We start from the raw sequence: 24,878 nt of genomic DNA on the forward strand, positions 1-24,878 counted from the left end.
TAATAACTTAACCATTACTAACTATTAAATGATAGGTATTGGAATTTCTTTTCAAATTTGAATGAGTTTGGGGTGAAGGAACTTGACTGTCCTGCACAGAGTCCTGACCTCAACCCAATAGACCTCCATCACCGTGTGGGCATGTAGGCAGGTGCAGTTTATTTTCTCCACTGCAGGTGGCGCTCAACCGTAGAGGCTCTGCAGCTGGAGAGGAAGGGGGGGAGGAATTTGGTTCCTCTATGGTTTCCTGGCAATCTGGTTGGATGATGTTGCCCCATGTGACTCTGGCAGCCATCTTGGGTCAGGCAGAGCCCATTTAAAGCCCTGGCTTCAGGGTTTGGCGCGCTTGATGAGGGTGGGCAGTGCAGGGAAAGGTACCCCCCGTCTGTTGGTGGGGAAACGAGGGAAAAGTGTTGGGTCGCATCTCTTTTGGACATCTTCTCCCGATGTCAGGAGGTTCTGCAATGTTATTGGGTGGAAGGTGAAGGTGCCGGAGAATGTTCATCTACAGAGAGGAAAATTCGTTTTTTGGCATTCCTAAAAGTTTGTGTAATTATTACTTTTGTTCCCAGAGTTCCACCATAACGAGCTGAGAACCCACCGATCACCCCTCCCCCTCTTTCAGGAGTAAACTTTAACTCCTTCTTGAAGCCGCTGAGAACTTTATACGTCTCCATATTTCTTATCCGGTGGAAACGGTGTAACGATATTTTATTTTTATTTCTGCGGTGTTCCCCCGGCGGAGTTATGATGCTGTTAAGTTTGTACAGCGCGTTAGCTTTACGGCCCTCTCGTGCCCCGTTCTTTACCTTCCTAAAATCCTGACATCTGGAATAACAGAGCTTGGGAGGCGGAGAGAGCGGGGGGGGGCTCTGGTTTACTGCACTTGGCGCCCTGATAGGGACACGGGGCGCTGGAGTTGTTACAGGCGCCGCTACAGTGATCCCAAACTTAACTGCCACCGACCACCACGCCAATCACTACGCCGACCACCACACCCAACCACCACACTGACCACCACACCAACCACCACACTGACCACCACACTAACCGCCACACTGACCACCACACCGACCACCACACCGACCACCACACCAACCGCCACACCAACCGCCACACTGACCACCACACCAACCGCCACACTGACCACCACACCAACCGCCACACTGACCACCACACCAACCGCCACACTGACCACCACACCCAACCACCACACTGACCACCACACCAACCACCACACTGACCACCACACTAAACGCCACACTGACCACCACACTAACCGCCACACTGACCACCACACCGACCACCACACTGACCACCACACCGACCACCACACCAACCGCCACACCAACCGCCACACTGACCACCACACCGACCACCACACCAACCGCCACACCAACCACCACACCGACCACCACATCAACCACCAAGCCAATAACCACACTGACCACCACACCAACCACCACACCGACCACCACACCGACCACCACACCAACCGCCACACTAACCGCCACACTGACCACCACACCAACCGCCACACTGACCACCACACCAACCGCCACGCCAATAACCACACTGACCACCACACCAACCGCCACACTGACCACCACACCAACCATCACACTGACCACCACACCAACCGCCACTCCAATAACCACACTGACCAGCACACCGACCACCACACTGACCACCACACCAACCGCCACACTGACCACCACACCAACCGCCACACTGACCACCACACCAACCATCACACTGACCACCACACCAACCACCACACCAACCACCACACCAACCACCACACCGACCACCACACTGACCACCACACCAACCACCACACTGACCACCACACCAACCACCACACCAACCACCACACCAACCACCACACCGACCACCACACTGACCACCACACCAACCACCACACTGACCACCACACCAACCGCCATGCCAATAACCACACTGACCACCACACCGACCGCCACACTGACCACCACACCAACCATCACACTGACCACCACACTGACCACCACACCAACTGCCACACTGACCACCACACCAACCACCACACTGACCACCACACCAACCACCACACTGACCACCACACTAACCGCCACACTGACCACCACACTAACCGCCACACTGACCACCACACCAATCACTACGCCGACCACCACACCGACCGCCACACCAACCGCCACACTAACCGCCACACTGACCACCACACCAACCGCCACACTGACCACCACACCAACCGCCACGCCAATAACCACACTGACCACCACACCGACCGCCACACTGACCACCACACCAACCATCACACTGACCACCACACCAACCGCCACTCCAATAACCACACTGACCAGCACACCGACCACCACACTGACCACCACACCAACCGCCACACTGACCACCACACCAACCGCCACACTGACCACCACACCAACCGCCACGCCAATAACCACACTGACCACCACACCGACCGCCACACTGACCACCACACCAACCATCACACTGACCACCACACCAACCGCCACTCCAATAACCACACTGACCAGCACACCGACCACCACACTGACCACCACACCAACCGCCACACTGACCACCACACCAACCGCCACACTGACCACCACACCAACCATCACACTGACCACCACACCAACCACCACACCAACCACCACACCAACCACCACACCGACCACCACACTGACCACCACACCAACCACCACACTGACCACCACACCAACCACCACACCAACCACCACACCAACCACCACACCGACCACCACACTGACCACCACACCAACCACCACACTGACCACCACACCAACCGCCATGCCAATAACCACACTGACCACCACACCGACCGCCACACTGACCACCACACCAACCATCACACTGACCACCACACTGACCACCACACCAACTGCCACACTGACCACCACACCAACCACCACACTGACCACCACACCAACCACCACACTGACCACCACACTAACCGCCACACTGACCACCACACTAACCGCCACACTGACCACCACACCAATCACTACGCCGACCACCACACCGACCGCCACACTGACCACCACACTAACCGCCACACTGACCACCACACCGACCACCACACCGACCACCACACCAACCGCCACACCAACCGCCACACCGACCACCACACCAACCGCCACACCAACCGCCACACTGACCACCACACCAACCGCCACACTGACCACCACACCAACCACCACACTGACCACCACACCAACCGCCACACTGACCACCACACCCAACCACCACACTGACCACCACACCAACCACCACACTGACCACCACACTAAACGCCACACTGACCACCACACTAACCGCCACACTGACCACCACACCGACCACCACACTGACCACCACACCGACCACCACACCAACCGCCACACCAACCGCCACACTGACCACCACACCGACCACCACACCAACCGCCACACCAACCACCACACCGACCACCACATCAACCACCAAGCCAATAACCACACTGACCACCACACCAACCACCACACCGACCACCACACCGACCACCACACCAACCGCCACACTAACCGCCACACTGACCACCACACCAACCGCCACACTGACCACCACACCAACCGCCACGCCAATAACCACACTGACCACCACACCGACCGCCACACTGACCACCACACCAACCATCACACTGACCACCACACCAACCGCCACTCCAATAACCACACTGACCAGGACACCGACCACCACACTGACCACCACACCAACCGCCACACTGACCACCACACCAACCGCCACACTGACCACCACACCAACCATCACACTGACCACCACACCAACCACCACACCAACCACCACACCAACCACCACACCGACCACCACACTGACCACCACACCAACCACCACACTGACCACCACACCAACCACCACACCAACCACCACACCAACCACCACACCGACCACCACACTGACCACCACACCAACCACCACACTGACCACCACACCAACCGCCATGCCGATAACCACACTGACCACCACACCGACCGCCACACTGACCACCACACCAACCATCACACTGACCACCACACTGACCACCACACCAACTGCCACACTGACCACCACACCAACCACCACACTGACCACCACACCAACCACCACACTGACCACCACACTAACCGCCACACTGACCACCACACTAACCGCCACACTGACCACCACACCAATCACTACGCCGACCACCACACCGACCGCCACACCAACCGCCACACTAACCGCCACACTGACCACCACACCAACCGCCACACTGACCACCACACCAACCGCCACGCCAATAACCACACTGACCACCACACCGACCGCCACACTGACCACCACACCAACCATCACACTGACCACCACACCAACCGCCACTCCAATAACCACACTGACCAGCACACCGACCACCACACTGACCACCACACCAACCGCCACACTGACCACCACACCAACCGCCACACTGACCACCACACCAACCATCACACTGACCACCACACCAACCACCACACCAACCACCACACCAACCACCACACCGACCACCACACTGACCACCACACCAACCACCACACTGACCACCACACCAACCACCACACCAACCACCACACCAACCACCACACCGACCACCACACTGACCACCACACCAACCACCACACTGACCACCACACCAACCGCCATGCCAATAACCACACTGACCACCACACCCACCGCCACACTGACCACCACACCAACCATCACACTGACCACCACACTGACCACCACACCAACTGCCACACTGACCACCACACCAACCACCACACTGACCACCACACCAACCACCACACTGACCACCACACTAACCGCCACACTGACCACCACACTAACCGCCACACTGACCACCACACCAATCACTACGCCGACCACCACACCGACCGCCACACTGACCACCACACTAACCGCCACACTGACCACCACACCGACCACCACACCGACCACCACACCAACCGCCACACCAACCGCCACACCGACCACCACACCGACCACCACACCAACCGCCACACCAACCGCCACACTGACCACCACACCGACCACCACATCAACCACCAAGCCAATAACCACACTGACCACCACACCAACCACCACACCGACCACCACACCGACCACCACACCAACCGCCACACTAACCGCAACACTGACCACCACACCAACCGCCACACTGACCACCACACCAACCGCCACACTGACCACCACACCAACCGCCACACTGACCACCACACCGACCACCACATCAACCACCAAGCCAATAACCACACTGACCACCACACCAATAACCACACTGACCACCACACCAACCATCACACTGACCATCACACTGACCACCACACTAACCGCCACGCCAATAACCACACTGACCACCACACCGACCACCACACCAACCGCCACACTGACCACCACACCAACCGCCACACTGACCACCACACCAACCATCACACTGACCACCACATCAACCACCACACCAACCGCCACGCCAATAACCACACTGACTACCACACCGACCACCACACCAACCACCACACCAACCACCACACCGACTACCGCACCAACCATCACACTGACCACCACACCAACCACCACACCAACCACCACACCAACCACCACACTGACCACCACACCAACCACCACACTGACCACCACACCAACCGCCACGCCAATAACCACACTGACCACCACACCGACCGCCACACTGACCACCACACCAACCATCACACTGACCACCACACCAACCGCCACTCCAATAACCACACTGACCAGCACACCGACCACCACACCAACCACCACACTGACCACCACACCAACCGCCACACTGACCACCACACCAACCGCCACACTGACCACCACACCAACCATCACACTGACCACCACACCAACCACCACACCGACCACCACACTGACCACCACACCAACCACCACACTGACCACCACACCAACCGCCACACTGACCACTACACCAACCATCACACCAGTCCCCACAGTGACCACCACACCAACTGCCACACTGACCACCACACCAACCGCCACACCAACCGCCACACTGACCACCACACCAATCGCCACACCAACCACCACACTGACCACCACACCAACCATCACACTGACTGCCATGTTGATCACCATACCGACCAAACATTGATGATCACACCTACCTCAACATGAACCATCACATCGACCCCCAAGTGTCAGCGTGTCCCTGTGTGGGACCCCCAAGTGTCAGTGTGTCATTGTGTGGGACCTCCAGTGCCATTGTCTTGTTATTATTGGAGGCTGGGGTCAGTGTGTCATTGTTCTGGGACCCCCAAGTGTCAGTGTGTCATTGTTCTGGACCCCAAGTGTCAGTGTGTCATTGTTCTGGACCCCAAGTGTCAGTGTGTCATTGTTCTGGACCCCCAAGTATCAGTGTGTCATTGTTCTGGACCCCAAGTGTCAGCGTGTCATTGTTCTGGGACCCCCAAGTGTCAGGGTGTCATTGTTCTGGGACCCCAAGTGTCAGCGTGTCATTGTTCTGGGACCCCCAAGTGTCAGTGTGTCATTGTTCTGGACCCCAAGTGTCAGTGTGTCATTGTTCTGGACCCCAAGTGTCAGTGTGTCATTGTTCTGGATCCCCCAAGTGTCAGGGTCTCATTGTTCTGGACCCCAAGTGTCAGTGTATCATTGTTTTGGATCCCCAAGTGTCAGGGTGTCATTGTTCTGGGACCCCAAGTGTCAGCGTGTCATTGTTCTGGGACCCCCAAGTGTCAGGGTGTCATTGTTCTGGACCCCCAAGTATCAGTGTGTCATTGTTCTGGACCCCAAGTGTCAGCGTGTCATTGTTCTGGACCCCCAAGTATCAGTGTGTCATTGTTCTGGACCCCAAGTGTCAGCGTGTCATTGTTCTGGACCCCAAGTGTCAGTGTGTCATTGTTCTGGACCCCCAAGTATCAGTGTGTCATTGTTCTGGACCCCAAGTGTCAGCGTGTCATTGTTCTGGGACCCCCAAGTGTCAGGGTGTCATTGTTCTGGGACCCCAAGTGTCAGGGTGTCATTGTTCTGGGACCCCCAAGTGTCAGTGTGTCATTGTTCTGGGACCCCAAGTGTCAGCGTGTCATTGTTCTGGGACCCCCAAGTGTCAGTGTGTCATTGTTCTGGACCCCAAGTGTCAGTGTGTCATTGTTCTGGGACCCCCAAGTGTCAGTGTGTCATTGTTCTGGGACCCCAAGTGTCAGTGTGTCATTGTTCTGGACCCCAAGTGTCAGGGTGTCAGTGTGTCATTGTTCTGGGACCCCAAGTGTCAGTGTGTCATTGTTCTGGACCGCCAAGTGTCAGTGTGTCATTGTTCTGGATCCCCAAGTGTCAGGGTGTCATTGTTCTGGACCCCCAAGTGTCAGTGTGTCATTGTTCTGGACCCCAAGTGTCAGTGTGTCATTGTTCTGGACCCCAAGTGTCAGTGTGTCATTGTTCTGGATCCCCCAAGTGTCAGTGTGTCATTGTTCTGGACCCCCAAGTGTCAGGGTGTCATTGTTCTGGGACCCCCAAGTGTCAGTGTGTCATTGTTCTGGACCCCAAGTGTCAGTGTGTCATTGTTCTGGACCCCAAGTGTCAGTGTGTCATTGTTCTGGACCCCAAGTGTCAGTGTGTCATTGTTCTGGATCCCCCAAGTGTCAGTGTGTCATTGTTCTGGATCCCCCAAGTGTCAGTGTGTCATTGTTCTGGACCCCCAAGTGTCAGGGTGTCATTGTTCTGGACCCCCAAGTATCAGTGTGTCATTGTTCTGGACCCCAAGTGTCAGTGTGTCATTGTTCTGGGACCCCCAAGTGTCAGTGTGTCATTGTTCTGGGACCCCAAGTGTCAGTGTGTCATTGTTCTGGACCCCAAGTGTCAGTGTGTCATTGTTCTGGGACCCCAAGTGTCAGTGTGTCATTGTTCTGGGACCCCAAGTGTCAGTGTGTCATTGTTTTAGATCCCCAAGTGTCAGGGTGTCATTGTTCTGGACCCCCAAGTGTCAGCGTGTCATTGTTCTGGGACCCCAAGTGTCAATGTGTCATTGTTCTGGACCCCCAAGTGTCAGTGTGTCATTGTTCTGGACCCCCAAGTGTCAGTGTGTCATTGTTCTGGGACCCCAAGTGTCAGTGTGTCATTGTTCTGGACCCCAAGTGTCAGTGTGTCATTGTTCTGGGACCCCAAGTGTCAGGGTGTCATTGTTCTGGGACCCCCAAGTGTCAGTGTGTCATTGTTTTGGATCCCCAAGTGTCAGGGTGTCATTGTTCTGGGACCCCCAATTGTCAGTGTATCATTGTTCTGGGACCCCCAAGTGTCAGTGTGTCATTGTTCTGGGACCCCAAGTGTCAGTGTGTCATTGTTCTGGGACCCCAAGTGTCAGTGTGTCTTTGTTCTGGGACCCCAAGTGTCAGTGTGTCATTGTTCTGGGACCCCAAGTGTCAGGGTGTCATTGTTCTGGGACCCCAAGTGTCAGTGTGTCATTGTTTTGGATCCCCAAGTGTCAGGGTGTCATTGTTCTGGGACCCCCAAGTGTCAGTGTATCATTGTTCTGGGACCCCCAAGTGTCAGTGTGTCATTGTTCTGGGACCCCAAGTGTCAGTGTGTCATTGTTCTGGGACCCCCAAGTGTCAGTGTGTCCTTGTTCTGGGACCCCAAGTGTCAGTGTGTCATTGTTCTGGGACCCCAAGTGTCAGTGTATCATTGTTCTGGGACCCCCAAGTGTCAGTGTGTCATTGTTCTGGGACCCCCAGTGCCAACGTCTTATTATTATTGGAGCCCAGGGCCCCATCTCCCATCAGATGGGAGGACAGTTGGCGATTAATCTTCGCACACTTTGTCGGCGGTTTGGCAGCTGAGCTGACACTTGTTGTGTGATGAGTCCGGGGGGCTCTGGGCTGTGAAGTGGGGATCTTTGTTTCTCTTTGTCAGCTGCGTCTCCCTCCATCCTTCACATGCTGCAGTAATTAATTCATCCTCAGTCCCGGCGATGGCCTGCGAGGGTCTCTGTCTGCGGTAATCGGAGCCCCACCCCTCCGCATGGCGTGCTGATCCCCCTGGATGGGGACATCGCACACACTTCAGAGGCCTGAGTGCCCACATCTAAATGTGGAGCTGAGCGGCTGCTGCCAATCCGCTGGTATGCCATGCTGAGACAGTGAAAGGACTATTGACGTGCCCCCCCCCCCCCCCCCGGCCGGGTAATGTGATCCCCCCGGTGACCTGCCATGGCTCTTATCTGTTATTAAGGCGGCTCTGTGCCCGGGGGGGGGGGGGGCAGCAGAGAGAATCTTCCATACAGGCGGAGTGCCTCTCGCTAGACGCGGCAAGAAAAAACTTTATTCACACCTCTGCAGGAATAAATCCCGGACATGCCCCCCCCCCAATATACAGCAACAGGACCATTGTTCAGAGAAGCTCCGCCTTTTATTATTTAAGTTTCAGACTCCCCGCGAGGAGTAGGCCTTCCTAGGCAGAGAGGAATATGATTGACGGCCAGCTATGGCGCGTCACGCTTCCTGAAAATACCCGAAATAGGACTTGGCTCTTCAAGGCGCCTGCGCAGTCAGCTCCTAGTCTGTGCGCAGGCGCCGTATAGCGCCGTGAAGAGCCGAGTCCTACTCCGGCTATTTTTGGGAAGCGTGAAGCGCCATAGCCGGCCGTCAATCATGTTCCCCTCTGCATAGGAACGCTCATTCCCCGCGGGGAGTCTGAAACTTAACTACGGGATTAAACTGTGAGTACGGCGCAAAAAAATAAAATAAAGGCGTGTTGCTCACGCTAGTATGCTGGATTTCATGGTAGAAACTTGTTTTTAAGGGTGAACTACCGCTTTAATTGGATTATTGGCACCCTTGTATAAATAAAGAATATTAAAAAATATGAAAAAAAAAAAGGTAAAATAAAAAAGCCAATCAGTGACCTTGCCTAGGCTGAGATGATGTCATCAGTCTGCTGCAGGAAGGAGAAATAATTTCTGTAGATTCACAATGATACATTGTTACCCAGATTAGGAACTTTTATTGATACAATGTATTTACACACATTATTTTATGACAGCGTCCCTTCATCTGCATATAACATCAATTAAAAGCAAACAGACATAGATGTATTTATTTTATATATATATATATATATATATATATATATATATATATATATATATATATATATATATATATATATACAAATTATCTTTATTAGTTTAAATAAAACAAGTTATAAAAATAATAAATAATTAAAAACAAACTATATTTATATATTAAATATATGCATTTTATAATAAAATTCTGATAAAATAAAAAAAAATGTAAATCATAAATATAAAAATAATAAATAGAGTAAAAATAATTACATCATTGTATTACATGTATGTGTATGTGTGTGTATATATATATATATGTATATCTCGATACAACAATGTCATTATTTTTGCAGTATTTTTATATTTATTATTTAAAAAATATATATTTATATAAAAGAAAAAGAGAAAAAAAAAAGAGGAAGACGTTAATTATGCCTCATTAAGAGTTACCAAGGGGTTATAGGACATGTGCCGCATTTACACACATTATTTTATGACAGCGTCTCTTCATCTGCATATAACATCAATTAAAAGCAAACAGACATAGATTTTATATATATATATATATATATATATATATATATATATATATATATATATATATATATATATATATATATATATATATATATTGTCCTTATTAGTTTAAATAAAACAAGTTATAAAAATAATAAATAATTAAAAACAAACTATATTTATATATTAAATATATGCATTTTATAATAAAATTCTGATAAAAAAAATCATAAATATAAAAATAATAAATAGAGTAAAAATAATTACATCATTGTATGTACACACACATATATATATATATATATATATATATATATATATATATATATATATATATATGCACACACACAACAATGTCATTATTTTTGCAGTATTTTTATATTTATTATTTAAAAAAATATATATTTATATATACATATATATTTATATTTAAAAAAAAGAGGAAGATGTTAATTAGGCCTCATTAAGAGTCATCAAGGGGTTATATAGGACATGTGCCGCATTTACACACATTATTTTATGACAGCGTCCCTTCATCTGCATATAACATCAATTAAAAGCAAACACACATAGATTTTATATATATATATATATATATTGTCCTTATAAGTTTAAATAAAACAAGTTATAAAAATAATAAATAATTAAAAACAAACTATATTTATATATTAAATATATGCATTTTTTAATAAAATTCTGATAAAATAAAAAAAGTTTTTTTTTAAATCATAAATATAAAAATAATAAATACAGTAAAAATAATTACATCATTGTATGTACACATACATATATATATATATATATATATATATATATATATATATATATATATATATATATATATATATATATATATATTATACAACAATGTCATTATGTTTGCAGTATTTTTATATTTATTATTTAAAAAAATATATATTTATATATACATATATATTTATATTTAAAAAAAACAGAAAAAAAAAAGAGGAAGACGTTAATTAGGCTTCATTAAGAGTTACCAAGGGGTTATAGGACATGTGCCGCATTTACACACATTATTTTATGACAGCGTCCCTTCATCTGCATATAACATCAATTAAAAGCAAACAGACATAGATTTTTTTTTATATATATATATAAAAATTATCCTTATTAGTTTAAATAAAACAAGTTATAAAAATAATAAATAATAAAAAAAAACTATGCATTTTATAATAAAATTCTGATAAAATCATAAATATAAAAATAATAAATACAGTAAAAATTATTACATCATGGTATGTACACATACGCCCCCCCCTACACCTCTGGCCACCTGGGGGTGGTGCTGGGTGTGAAGCCTGCTCCTAGGGAGTCGGTCCCATTTCATTAATTAAATAAATAAATCAAGCCAATAAATAAATAAATGCACACCCAATTAGCTTGATTTCTGCTCGTTTCGCGAGACAACGCACATTGTTCAAAACGCTTGTTAATCGCGTTACTCGTAAACCGAGGTTCCACTGTATTTATTTTTGTGAAAAATGTTGAAAACCATTTATCATTTTCCTTTCCACTTCACAATGACGTGACACTCTGTGTTGGTCCATCACATAAAATCCCAATAAAATACATTTAATTTTTTTGGGTTTTAACGTGAGAAAATGTGGGACATTTCAAGGGGGTATGAATACTTTTTCAAAGGTACAGTATATCCTAGAAAGTTGTGACAAAAACAACAGGCCCATTGCAGAAATGTAATAAGGGGCATTGAGGCGTAAAGATTAAATAAAGTTATTTTCGTCCTGTAGGTGGCGCTGGTGGCCAAGTGCCCCATGTTAAGCTGATTGCAGTGTAAATGATACAATGTTGCAGGATGAAGTATTTATACCTCAACAGGGAAAAATTGTGTTCCCAGAGAAGATAAATAACCATTTCTGATCCCCTTTATGACAGTTGGAGTCACAGCGCATTAACCCTTCTCCTCCCGACCACGCAGGCTGATGCCCCTCCCCCCCGTCCACGGGCCGTCACACCACCTGGCAGTAAAAATGTGCATTGTACGCGGGCAGTAATTCTCTGCATATCGCCCTCTTAGCCCCTCTCAGCTGCTTCCTGGCCCGGCTCCAGCCTGGCATCTACTTTCCAGCACAGGGGGGCGGGGCGGGGTCTTAAAAGCTTAAACGCGGATAATTCCCCAGAATGTCACAGGAGAACCATCTCGCCTGAAATCCCTGGAATTAGCGATAATTACTCCCCACAAAGCCGTGTATCCGCGGGGCGCGGAGAGAGAAACGCACATTCCCCCACCCCCCCTGATGTAATCCCGCTGGAAAGAACCCGGATCTAATTTTACAAGTGTGCCTGAGATGTCCCCTCGTTTACAGGAAATGGGAATATACTGTGAAAAGAGCGAGTGGGCGAGCGGAGTGACCCCTGAGAGGACATGTGCCATGGGCGAGTGGAGTGACCCCTGAGAGGACATGTGCCGCGGGCGAGCGGAGTGACCCCTGAGAGGACATGTGTCCCCGGGCGAGTGGAATGACCCCTGAGGGGACATGTCCCGGGGGCGAGCGGAGTGACCCCCGAAAGGACATGTGCCATGGGCAAGCAGAGTGACCCCGAGAGGACGTGTGCCCCGGGCGAGCGGAATGACCCCCGAGGAGACATGTGCCCCCGGGCGAGGGGAATGACCCCGAGAGGACATGTGCCCCCTGGGCGAGGGGAATGACCCCAGAAAGGACATGTGCCGCGGGCGAGTGGAGTGACCCCCGAGAGGACATGTGCCGCGGGCGAACGGAGTGACCCCCGAGAGGACATGTGCCGCGGGCGAGCGGAGTGACCCCCGAGAGGACATGTGCCACGGGCGAGCGGAGTGACCCCCGAGAGAACATATGCCACTGGCGAGCGGAATGACCCCCAAGAGGACATATGCCACCAGCGAGCGGAATGACCCCTGAGAGGACATGTGCCGCGGGCGAGCGGAATGACCCCCAAGAGGACATGTGCCGCGGGCGAGTGAAATAACCCCAAAAAGACATGTGCCGGGGGCGAGCGGAATGACCCCCGAGAGGACATGTGCCGGGGGCGAGTGGAGTGACCCCCGAGAGGACATGTGCCGAGGGTAAGTGGAGTGACCCTCGAGAGGACATGTGCCGCGGGCGAGCGCAATGACCCCCGAGAGGACATGTGCCTCAGGCGAGCGCAATGACCCCCGAGAGGACATGTGCCATGGGCGAGCGAAATGACCCCCAAAAAGACATGTGCCACAGGTGAGCGGAGTGACCCCCGAGAGGACATGTGCCGCGGGCGAGCGGAATGACCCCCCAAAAGGACATGTGCCAAGGGAGAGTGGAGTGACCCCCGAGAGGACATGTCCTGCAGGCGAGCGGAGCGAACCCCGAGAGGACATGTGCCGCAGGCGAGCGGAGTAACCCCCAGGAGGACATGTGCCGCAGGCGAGCGGAGTAACCCCCAGGAGGACATGTGCCGTGGGCGAGCGGAATTACCCCCTATAGGACATGTGCCTCCGGGTGAGCGCAATGACCCCCGAGAGGACATGTGCCGCGGGAGACTGGAATGACCCCGAGTTCGTGAATGGTAAAATGTACACGTCTATGATACACAGGAAATGGACTTATGGGATGGGGACCACCATATCTTTACTTCTATCTTTTTTGCATTTTTTTTGGTGCAGTGCTGCCCTCTGCAGGCCCAGAGAGATTGCACAGATTTGTGTGGCAAGAGACTGCAGTCCTGTATTTTGTTTTACACATTTTTATATTTTTATATGTTGAAATGAAAAATAAAATAACTATGCCTCACCCCCAAGGATACCCGCCTGGCATGTCTGATACATTGTATAAACAGAAAAGTCTGTGCTACTACCCATACACCACATAGATAGCAGAGCTCCCAGGTGATCGATCCACAGTGGCTGAGTGGAGTGTTGTAGAAAAAAAAACGATCTGCACTTCCGGTTGTTGCTCTTAAAATGTCTTAATTGTATTGAATAGCCACAGTGAACAAACGCAGATTAAGTCAGTTGACGGGTTTCAGCCTACAAGGCCTTAGTCATAACTTTATGACTAAGGCCTTACAGGCTGAAACTCGTCAACTGACTTATAATCTGCATTTGTTCACTCTATTCAATTAAATTAAGACATTTTAAGAGCAACAGAGTGCGGAACGTTTTTTTATACATGTCTGATACACTGTTGGGTTTAGCATTGCCGTGGCTTTGGGGGCCACAACCATAAGGGTTTGTCTTTAAGTATTGGATGAGTATCTACAATATATTCGCAGCTCTTTCACCCCCAACACTCCCCCAGGAGGTGGTACAGGAAGTTGAGGGGGAGGGGGATTTGGTGCATGGTACCTACATTGGGGGCAGATAAATTGCCAGCCCCCCCTGCTAATGAATTTCTTTGAATTCCTGGACTTTCACTGCCTAAACCCCCCCCCCCCAAAAAAAAAAAACATTTAAAAAAAATTGTAGTAATGGATCATGTGACAACCAGAGGTTCCCATGGTCCATTTTGCATGAATTCCTGTACATGATGACGTCACGGGGAGGCTCCACCCGACGCGTTTCCTCATAAAAACAGACGTCTCCTTGGGCTAGGAGACCCTCCTGCGTCAGCGCGTTTTTAGATCCACTTAACAACTAGGGGGCAGATCCACAAAAGAATTATGCCGGCGTATCTATTGATACACCGGCGTAATTTAAATTTCGCACGTCGTATCTTTGTTTTGGTATCCACAAAACAAGATACGACGGCATCTCCGATCGATCCGACAGGCGTACGTCATAGTACGCCGTCGGATCTAAGCTGCAATTTTTTCTGCGGCCGCTAGGTGGCGTTTCCGTCGAAATCCGCGTCGAGTATGCAAATTAGCTAGTTACGGCGATCCACGAAAACGTACGTCGGCCCGGCGCATTTTTTTACGTCGTTTGCGTTCGGCTTTTTCCGGCGTATAGTTAAAGCTGCTGTTATGAGACGTACTCAATGTTAAGCATGGCCGTCCTTCCCGCCTAGAAATTTGAAATTTGTACGTCGTTTGCGTATACTCGTTCGCGAATAGGGATTTGCATAGAATGATGTCACCGTCGGAAGCATTGACTTGTTCTGGTTTAAGTTCGAGCATGCGCACTGGGATACCCCCACGGACAGCGCATGCGCAGTTAAAAAAAACGTTGTTTACGTCGGGTCACGACGTATTTACATAAAACACGCCCCCATCACATCATTTTGAATTCCGCGTCCTTACCCTGCCAAAGATACACTACGCCGCCGTAACTTAGGGCGCAAATTCCTTGAGGATTAAAAAAAAAAGATAAGTTACAGCGGCGTAGTGTATCTTAGATACGCTATGCCCGGCACAATAATGCGCCGGGCGTATCAGTGTGTATGTGTATATAGATATATATATATATATATAAATATAGATATATATATATATATTTTTTTTTTTTTTAGCAGAGACCATAGAGAAAAAAATGGCGATCATAAATTTTTATGTCACGCGGTATTTTCGCGGCGGTTTTTCAATACAGTTTAATTAATTCTTTTTTTAAAACCTTTATTGCATCTCTAAATAACTTTACAATGTTTTGTTGGCAGAATCATAATGTTAGTGTCATTTCAAAGAGGACAAATTTATGAAATGTATACATTTTTTTATCTAAAGTGTCAATAATTATTGTTAAAAAATAAAAAAAAGTACTTTTTTTTTTTTTTGGATTACATGAAATATATATATATATATATATATATATATATATATATATATATATATATATATATATATATATATATATATATATATATATATATATATATATATATATATATATATATATATATATATATATATATAAAAATTTCAAGACAATATTGCAAAAAAAAAAAAAACCTTTAATAGATTCTAATAAAAAAAAAAAACCCACAATATTTAACCCAATTTTTCTGGGGGTAAAATATAAAAGATGATGTTACGCCGAGTAAATAGATACCTAACATGTCACACTTTGCGCATTTTGTGGAATGGCGACAAACTACAAATTTAAAACATGTCCATAGGTGGCGCTTTATTTATTTTTTATTTTTTTTATTTTTTTTAAATATATATATTTTAGCAGACACCTTAGGGAATAAAATGGCGGTCATTGCAACTTTTTATCTCGCACGGTATTGGCGCAAACATTTTCCAAGTGCCTTTTTTGGGGGGTAAAAAGGTGCCATGCCTTGTGTGCATGGGGCCTAACATAAATATGTGAAAAAAATATATTTTAGTTAGGTGTATTGTTTTTAGAAGCTAGACTTCCCTTATTCATATGCTAATGAACTTGTTGGACTGGTTCATGGTAAACGCGTGTTCAGAGGCATTTGGACAGCTTTTTCAACTGCCCCTGGACACATTCAATGTTATCCTATGTGTCCATGCACGCAGTCTCGTTTTTCTGCATTTTTCGGCAGTTGCGTTTATGCTCGTTTTTTCAGAAGCAAAAAAATTGGTTCAGACGCAAAAGTTTTAGATGCAAAACGCAGCAAAACGCTGGATTTCATTTATAGGCGTTTTTTAAAGGTGACCTATTTTTTTACATTAGAAATCTCAAAAATGATGGCAAATGATGATAAACCATTAAAAAAAACATAAAAAACTGTAATTGCTTGCATTGCATTGTGGACAATCCACAACTTGTGGCAGGTGACGTGGCCAGGTGACGTGGCAGGTGGACAATCCACAACTTGGCAGGTGACATGGCCAGGTGGCGTGGCCAGGTCATATGGCAAGTGGACAATCCACAACTTGTGGTAGGTGGCGTGGCCAGGTGACATGGCCTGGTGATGTGGTAAGTGAACAATCCACAACTTGTGGCAGGTGACGTGGCCAGGTGACATGGCCAGGTGACATTGCAAGTGGACAATCTGCAACTTGTGGCAGGTGACGTGGCAAGTGGACAATCCACAACTTGTGGCAGGTGACATGGACAGGTGACGTGGCCAGGTGATGTGGCCAGTGGACAATCCACAACTTGTGGCCAGGTGACGTGGCAGGTGACATGGCAAGGTAACATGGCCAGGTGACATTGCAAGTGGACAATCTGCAACTTGTGGCAGGTGACGTGGCAAGTGGACAATCCACAACTTGTGGCAGGTGACATGGACAGGTGACGTGGCCAGGTGATGTGGCAAGTGGACAATCCACAACTTGTGGCCAGGTGATGTGGCAGGTGACATGGCAAGTTAACATGGCCAGTTGACATTGCAAGTGGACAATCTGCAACTTGTGGCAGGTGACGTGCCAGGTGATGTGGCAAGTGAGCAATCCACAACTTGTGGCAGGTGACGTGGCCAGTGGAAAATCCACAACTTGTAGCCAGGTGACGTGCCATGTGATGTGAACAGGTGACGTGGCCAGGTGACATGGCAAGTGGACAATCTGCAACTTGTGGCAGGTGACGTGGCAAGTGGACAATCCACAACTTGTGGCAGGTGGCGTGGCCAGATGACATTGCCAGGTGATGTGGCCAGTGGACAATCCACAACTTATGGCCAGGTGACGTGTCAAGTGGACAATCCACAACTTGTGGCAGGTGACGTGGAAAGTGACGTGCCAGGTGATGTGGCAAGTGAGCAATCCACAACTTGTGGCAGGTGACTTGCCAGGTGGTGTGAACAGGTGATGTAGCAGGTGACGTAGCCAGGTGACATGGCCAGGTGACGTGGCAAGTGGACAATCCACAACTTGTGGCAGGTGACGTGGCAAGTGATACGCTAAATACATGTACACTGCTGCTCTCTCACCTGCTACTCACTCTGGTCTCACAAAATGGCTGAAATGGTTAAACAATACTGTTTTTTGAGCTTAGGGGGGGTCTTATGATGTTTCTTAACTAAACGCTTATAAACGCAAACGCAGTAAAACGCCGCAAAATTCGCGGCAAAATGGGCGTTTTAAACGCCGTTTTTTGCGTTTGAAAACGTGTGTTTAGATGAGTTTGCATCTGCGTCTCTCCCATGATCCTCCAGTCCAGTACTACCAGAGCAGTTTGTGTTTTTATATATCCAAACAAATGTCCAAAAAATGGGCTGACCCATAATACAATTGCAGTGTTATTTAACTAAACTGCCATAATTAGCATGCGATAGAGCACCACAAGGGAAGGCTTGAGGCTCCGCCCACATCAGTGCGTCTCCAAAGTCACTCGATTTCCAGCGCTTCTTTGGAGCGCGATTTTGATGCGACTTTAATCTGACTTTACGATCCTCTGAACTAAATTGACATCGAAAGTCACACCTTTTTCCAAATCTCTGTGACTTGTCATGCGAATTGTCGTGTCAAAAGTCGCATGACAAGTATGAATGGTCCCTTGGTGAAAATGCCCCATCATTGGTGTCGGTGGGATGAATAGTGTCCCATCATTGGTGTCAGTGGGAGGAATAGTGTCCCATCATTGGTGTCAGTGGGAGGAATAGTGCCCCATTATTGGTGTCAGTGGGAGGAATAGTGCCCCATCATTGGTGTCAGTGGGAGGAATAGTGTCCCATCATTGGTATCAGTGGGAGGAATAGTGTCCCATCATTGGTGTTAGTGGGAGGAATAGTGCCCCATCATTGGTGTCAGTGACAGGAATAGTGTCCCATCATTGGTATCAGTGGGGGGAATAGTGCCCCATCATTGGTATCAGTGGGAGGAATAGTGTCCCATCATTGGTGTTAGTGGAGGAAATAGTGTCCCATCATTGGTATCAGTGGGAGGAATAGTGTCCCATCATTGGTGTCAATGGGAGGAATAGTGTCCCATCATTGGTATCAGTGGGAGGAATAGTGTCCCATCATTGGTGTTAGTGGAGGGAATAGTGTCCCATCATTGGTGTCAGTGGGAGGAATAGTGTCCCATCATTGGTGTCAGTGGGAGGAATAGTGCCCCATCATTGGTGTCAGTGGGAGGAATAGTGTCCCATCATTGGTGGTAGTGGAGGGAATAGTGTCCCATCATTGGTGTCAGTGGGAGGAATAGTGTCCCATCATTGGTGGTAGTGGAGGGAATAGTGCCCCATCATTGGTGGTAGTGGAGGGAATAGTGCCCCATCATTGGTGGTAGTGGAGGGAATAGTGCCCCATCATTGGTGGTAGTGGAGGGAATAGTGCCCCATCATTGATGGTAGTGGAGGGAATAGTGCCCCGCACTCTGCTGAGGTATATCGGCGTGAGACGGTCGGGAAACAGTTAAAAGGAAATATTGAAGCAAATTCGGCAAAATGCAACAAAAAGAAACATTTGGTGAAGGATTTGCCTACAAAGTGACATAAGAAGTCACCAGGAACTGGGAGAGCACCATCTGGGGGCCACAAAGAAGGGAGGGCCACAGGAGTGTATATTGGTGTCACCCCCTCCCCCCCCCATTCCCTCCATGATAATAGTGCAGCGATCGGCAGCCCTTCGGTCGCGGTCTCTCCAGCCAGGACTGGGCTTAGAGGCGTGGAGGGTGTGAGCCGTCCTATCCTCGTCTCATCCTCTATTAATGGGGTGTTGATAGGAAGAGGCTCGACACGGGAGTGCGAGGAGATAAACACAATGCTCAGGGGGCTCACTCATCGCCTGCTGACCCCGCGGGGAACACGGCGGCGCGAGGTCTTCTCCAAATCCATTCCCACCGGCTTAGGAGGCATTATTACTGCTGAATAAAGGTCATACCGGGGGGGACCGCAAGAGAGAATGGCCAAAGAGGACCTGTAGGTCAATAGGGTCACCCATTTACCTTAAAGAGGACCTGTAGGTCAGTAGGGTCACCCATTTACTTTAAAGAGGACCTGTCTAAAGTCAGTAGGGTCACCCATTTAGCTTAAAGAGGACCCGTAGGTCAATAGGGTCACCCATTTACCTTAAAGAGGACCCTTAGGTCAGTAGGGTCACCCATTTACCTTAAAGAGGACCTGTAGGTCAGTAGGGTCACCCATTTACCTAAAAGAGGACCCTTAGGTCAATAGGGTCACCCATTTACCTTAAAGAGGACCTGTAGGTCAGTAGGGTGAGGATCGCCCATTTACCTTAAAGAGGACCTGTAGGTCAGTAGGGTCACCCATTTACCTTAAAGAGGACCCTTAGGTCAGTAGGGTCACCCATTTACCTTAAAGAGGACCCTTAGGTCAATAGGGTCACCCATTTACCTTAAAGAGGACCTATAGGTCAGTAGGGTCACCTATGTACCTTAAAGAGGACCTGTAGGTCAGTAGGGTCACCCATTTACCTTAAAGAGGACCTGTAGGTCAGTAGGGTCACCCATTTACCTTAAAGAGGACCTGTAGGTCAGTAGGGTCACCCATTTACCTTAAAGTGGACCTGTAGGTCAGTAGGGTGAGGATCGCCCATTTACCTTAAAGGGGACCTGTAGGTCAGTAGGGTCACCCATTTACCTAAAAGAGGACCTGTAGGTCAGTAGGGTCACCCATTTAGCTTAAAGAGGACCTGTAGGTCAGTAGGGTCACCCATTTACCTAAAAGAGGACCTGTAGGTCAGTAGGGTCACCCATTTACCTAAAAGAGGACCTGTAGGTCAGTAGGGTCACCCATTTACCTTAAAGAGGACCCTTAGGTCAATAGGGTCACCCATTTACCTTAAAGAGGACCTGTAGGTCAGTAGGGTCACCCATTTACCTTAAAGAGGACCTGTAGGTCAGTAGGGTCGCCCATTTACCTAAAAGAGGACCTGTAGGTCAGTAGGGTCACCCATTTACCTTAAAGAGGACCTGTAGGTCAGTAGGGTCACCCATTTACCTAAAAGAGGACCTGTAGGTCAGTAGGGTCGCCAATTTACCTAAAAGAGGACCTGTAGGTCAGTAGGGTCACACATTTACCTAAAAGAGGACCTGTAGGTCAGTAGGGTGAGGGTCGCCCATTTACATAAAAGAGGACCTGTAGGTCAGTAGGGTCATCCATTTACCTTAAAGAGGACCCTTAGGTCAGTAGGGTCACCCATTTACCTTAAAGAGGACCTGTCTAAAGTCAGTAGGGTCACCCATTTACCTTAAAGAGGACCTGTAGGTCAGTAGGGTCACCCATTACCCTAAAGAGGACCTGTAGGTCAGTAGGGTCACCCATTACCCTAAAGAGGACCTGTAGGTCAGTAGGGTGAGGATCGCCCATTTACCTTAAAGAGGACCTGTAGGTCAATAGGGTCACCCATTTACCTTAAAGAGGGCCCTTAGGTCAATAGGGTCACCCATTTACCTTAAAGAGGACCTGTCTAAAGTCAGTAGGGTCACCCATTCACCTTAAAGAGGACCTGTAGGTCAGTAGGGTCACCCATTTACGTTAAAGAGGACCCATAGGTCAGTAGGGTCACCTATGTACCTTAACGAGGACCTGTAGGTCAGTAGGGTCACCCATTTACCTTAAAGAGGACCTGTCTAAAGTCAGTAGGGTCACCTATTTAGCTTAAAGAGGACCTGTAGGTCAGTAGGGTCACCCATTTACCTTAAAGAGGACCTGTAGGTCAGTAGAGTGAGGGTCGCCCATTTACTTTAAAGAGGACCTGTAGGTCAGTAGGGGCTCCCATTTATATTAAAGAGGACCTGTAGGTCAGTAGGGTCACCCATTTACCTTAAAGAGGACCTGTAGGCCAGTAGGGTCGCCCATTTACCTTAAAGAGGACCTGTCAGTAGGGTCACCCATTTACCTTAAAGAGGACCTTTAGGTCAGTAGGGTCACCCATTTACCTTAAAGAGGACCTTTAGGTCAGTAGGGTGAGGGTCGCCTATTTACTTTAAAGAGGACCTGTAGGTCAGTAGGGTCACCCATTTATATTAAAGAGGACCTGTAGGTCAGTAGGGTCACCCATTTACCTTAAAGAGAACGTGTAGGTCAGTAGGGTCACCCATTTACCTTAAAGAGGACCTGTCTAAAGTCAGTAGGGTCACCCATTTACCTTAAAGAGGACCTGTGGGTCAGTAGGGTCGCCCATTTACTTTAAAGATGACCCTTAGGTCAGTAGGGTGAGGATAGCCCATTTACCTTAAAGAGGACCTGTAGGTCAGTAGGGTCACCCATTTACCTTAAAGAGGACCTGTAGGTCAGTAGGGTCACCCATTTACCTTAAAGAGGACCTGTAGGTCAGTAGGGTGAGGATCGCCCATTTACCTTAAAGAGGACCTGTAGGTCAGTAGGGTCACCCATTTACCTTAAAGAGGACCCTTAGGTCAGTAGGGTCACCCATTTACCTTAAAGAGGACCTGTAGGTCAGTAGGGTCACCCATTTACCTTAAAGAGGACCTGTAGGTCAGTAGGGTCACCCATTTACCTTAAAGAGGACCTGTCTAAAGTCAGTAGGGTCACCCATTTACCTTAAAGAGGACCTGTAGGTCAGTAGGGTCACCCATTTACCTTAAAGAGGACCTATAGGTCAGTAGGGTCACCTATGTACCTTAAAGAGGACCTGTAGGTCAGTAGGGTGAGGGTCACCCATTTACCTTAAAGAGGACCTGTAGGTCAGTAGGGTCACCCATTTACCTTAAAGAGGACCTGTAGGTCAGTAGGGTCACCCATTTAGCTTAAAGAGGACCTGTAGGTCAGTAGGGTCACCCATTTACCTTAATGAGGACCTGTAGGTCAGTAGGGTCACCCATTTACCTTAAAGAGGACCCCTTAGGTCAGAAGGGTCACCCATTTGCCTTAAAGAGGACCCTTAGGTCAATAGGGTCACCCATTTACCTTAAAGAGGACCTGTCTAAAGTCAGTAGGGTCACCCATTTACCTTAAAGAGGACCTGTAGGTCAGTAGGGTGAGGGTCGCCCATTTATATTAAAGAGGACCTGTAGGTCAGTAGGGTGAGGATAGCCCATTTACCTTAAAGAGGACCTGTAGGTCAGTAGGGTCACCCATTTACCTTAAAGAGGACCTGTCTAAAGTCAGTAGGGTCACCCATTTACCTTAAAGAGGACCTGTAGGTCAGTAGGGTCACCCATTTACCTTAAAGAGGACCTATAGGTCAGTAGGGTCACCTATGTACCTTAAAGAGGACCTGTAGGTCAGTAGGGTGAGGGTCACCCATTTACCTTAAAGAGGACCTGTAGGTCAGTAGGGTCACCCATTTACCTTAAAGAGGACCTGTAGGTCAGTAGGGTCACCCATTTAGCTTAAAGAGGACCTGTAGGTCAGTAGGGTCACCCATTTACCTTAATGAGGACCTGTAGGTCAGTAGGGTCACCCATTTACCTTAAAGAGGACCCCTTAGGTCAGAAGGGTCACCCATTTGCCTTAAAGAGGACCCTTAGGTCAATAGGGTCACCCATTTACCTTAAAGAGGACCTGTCTAAAGTCAGTAGGGTCACCCATTTACCTTAAAGAGGACCTGTAGGTCAGTAGGGTGAGGGTCGCCCATTTATATTAAAGAGGACCTGTAGGTCAGTAGGGTGAGGATAGCCCATTTACCTTAAAGAGGACCTGTAGGTCAGTAGGGTCACCCATTTACCTTAAAGAGGACTTGCCTCAAGACAGAAACCTCACACAATTTATGTTAAAGTGGAAGTGTACAACGTTACAGTCCGATCTCTGGGCTCCTCCTACAAAGTTACAATGTTACAGTCTGATCTCTGGGCTCCTCCTACAAAGTTACAATGTTACAGTCTGATCTCTGGGCTCCTCCTACAAAGTTACAATGTTAGTCTGATCTCTGGGCTCCTCCTACAAAGTTACAATGTTACAGTCTGATCTCTGGGCTCCTCCTACAAAGTTACAATGTTACAGTCTGATCTCTGGGCTCCTCTTACAAAGTTACAATGTTACAGTCTGATCTCTGGGCTCCTCCTACAAAGTTACAATGTTACAGTCTGATCACTAGGGACAAGGAGACTGAGGAAATGCTTCCTGCTGCCTGCAGCAGACTGATGACATCATCTCAGCCTAGGCAGAGTCAACGATTAGAGGTTGGAGGATTTATCATTTGCTGGGTTTTTTTTGACCCATCAAGATTTTATCCAAAAATGACTTTAAAAATGGCAGAGACCTGAAAATAAAAAGTCGTGAATAAAACGAGGAAAGTGGCTGATTATTATTATCTTTTTTTTTTTTTCGGTAATTAAGCCAGGAGAGATTTTTTTACACTTGCTCAGCATTTACAGGACAACTTTTCTTGGCCGTAAAAAATTTCAGCTGTTCCAGAAAACTTTGGGGAACACTCGCTGTATGTAAACTTCCACTGATTGCTGGACTTGGAAACCATACCCGGCGGTTGCCTCTCGGGGGAGGGGAGGGGGGGGCAGA

General features: G+C 48.3%; 1 protein-coding gene across 1 annotated transcript; it reads left to right on the forward strand.

The window, feature by feature from the left end:
• Positions 1-1,620: 1,620 nt before the first annotated feature.
• On the forward strand, positions 1,621-13,089 carry LOC120928391 (mucin-2-like; the record flags this gene model as incomplete). Its single annotated transcript, XM_040339489.1, has 4 exons — positions 1,621-2,949; positions 4,310-5,316; positions 5,422-5,758; positions 13,000-13,089. Coding segments are annotated over 4 exons (2,763 nt in total), but the record flags the coding sequence as incomplete, so codon positions are not given.
• Between the last annotated feature and the right edge of the window lie 11,789 nt (positions 13,090-24,878).

The sequence above is a fragment of the Rana temporaria genome, chromosome 2 (genome assembly GCF_905171775.1).
Source record: "Rana temporaria chromosome 2, aRanTem1.1, whole genome shotgun sequence".
Taxonomy (NCBI): Eukaryota; Metazoa; Chordata; class Amphibia; order Anura; family Ranidae; genus Rana; species Rana temporaria.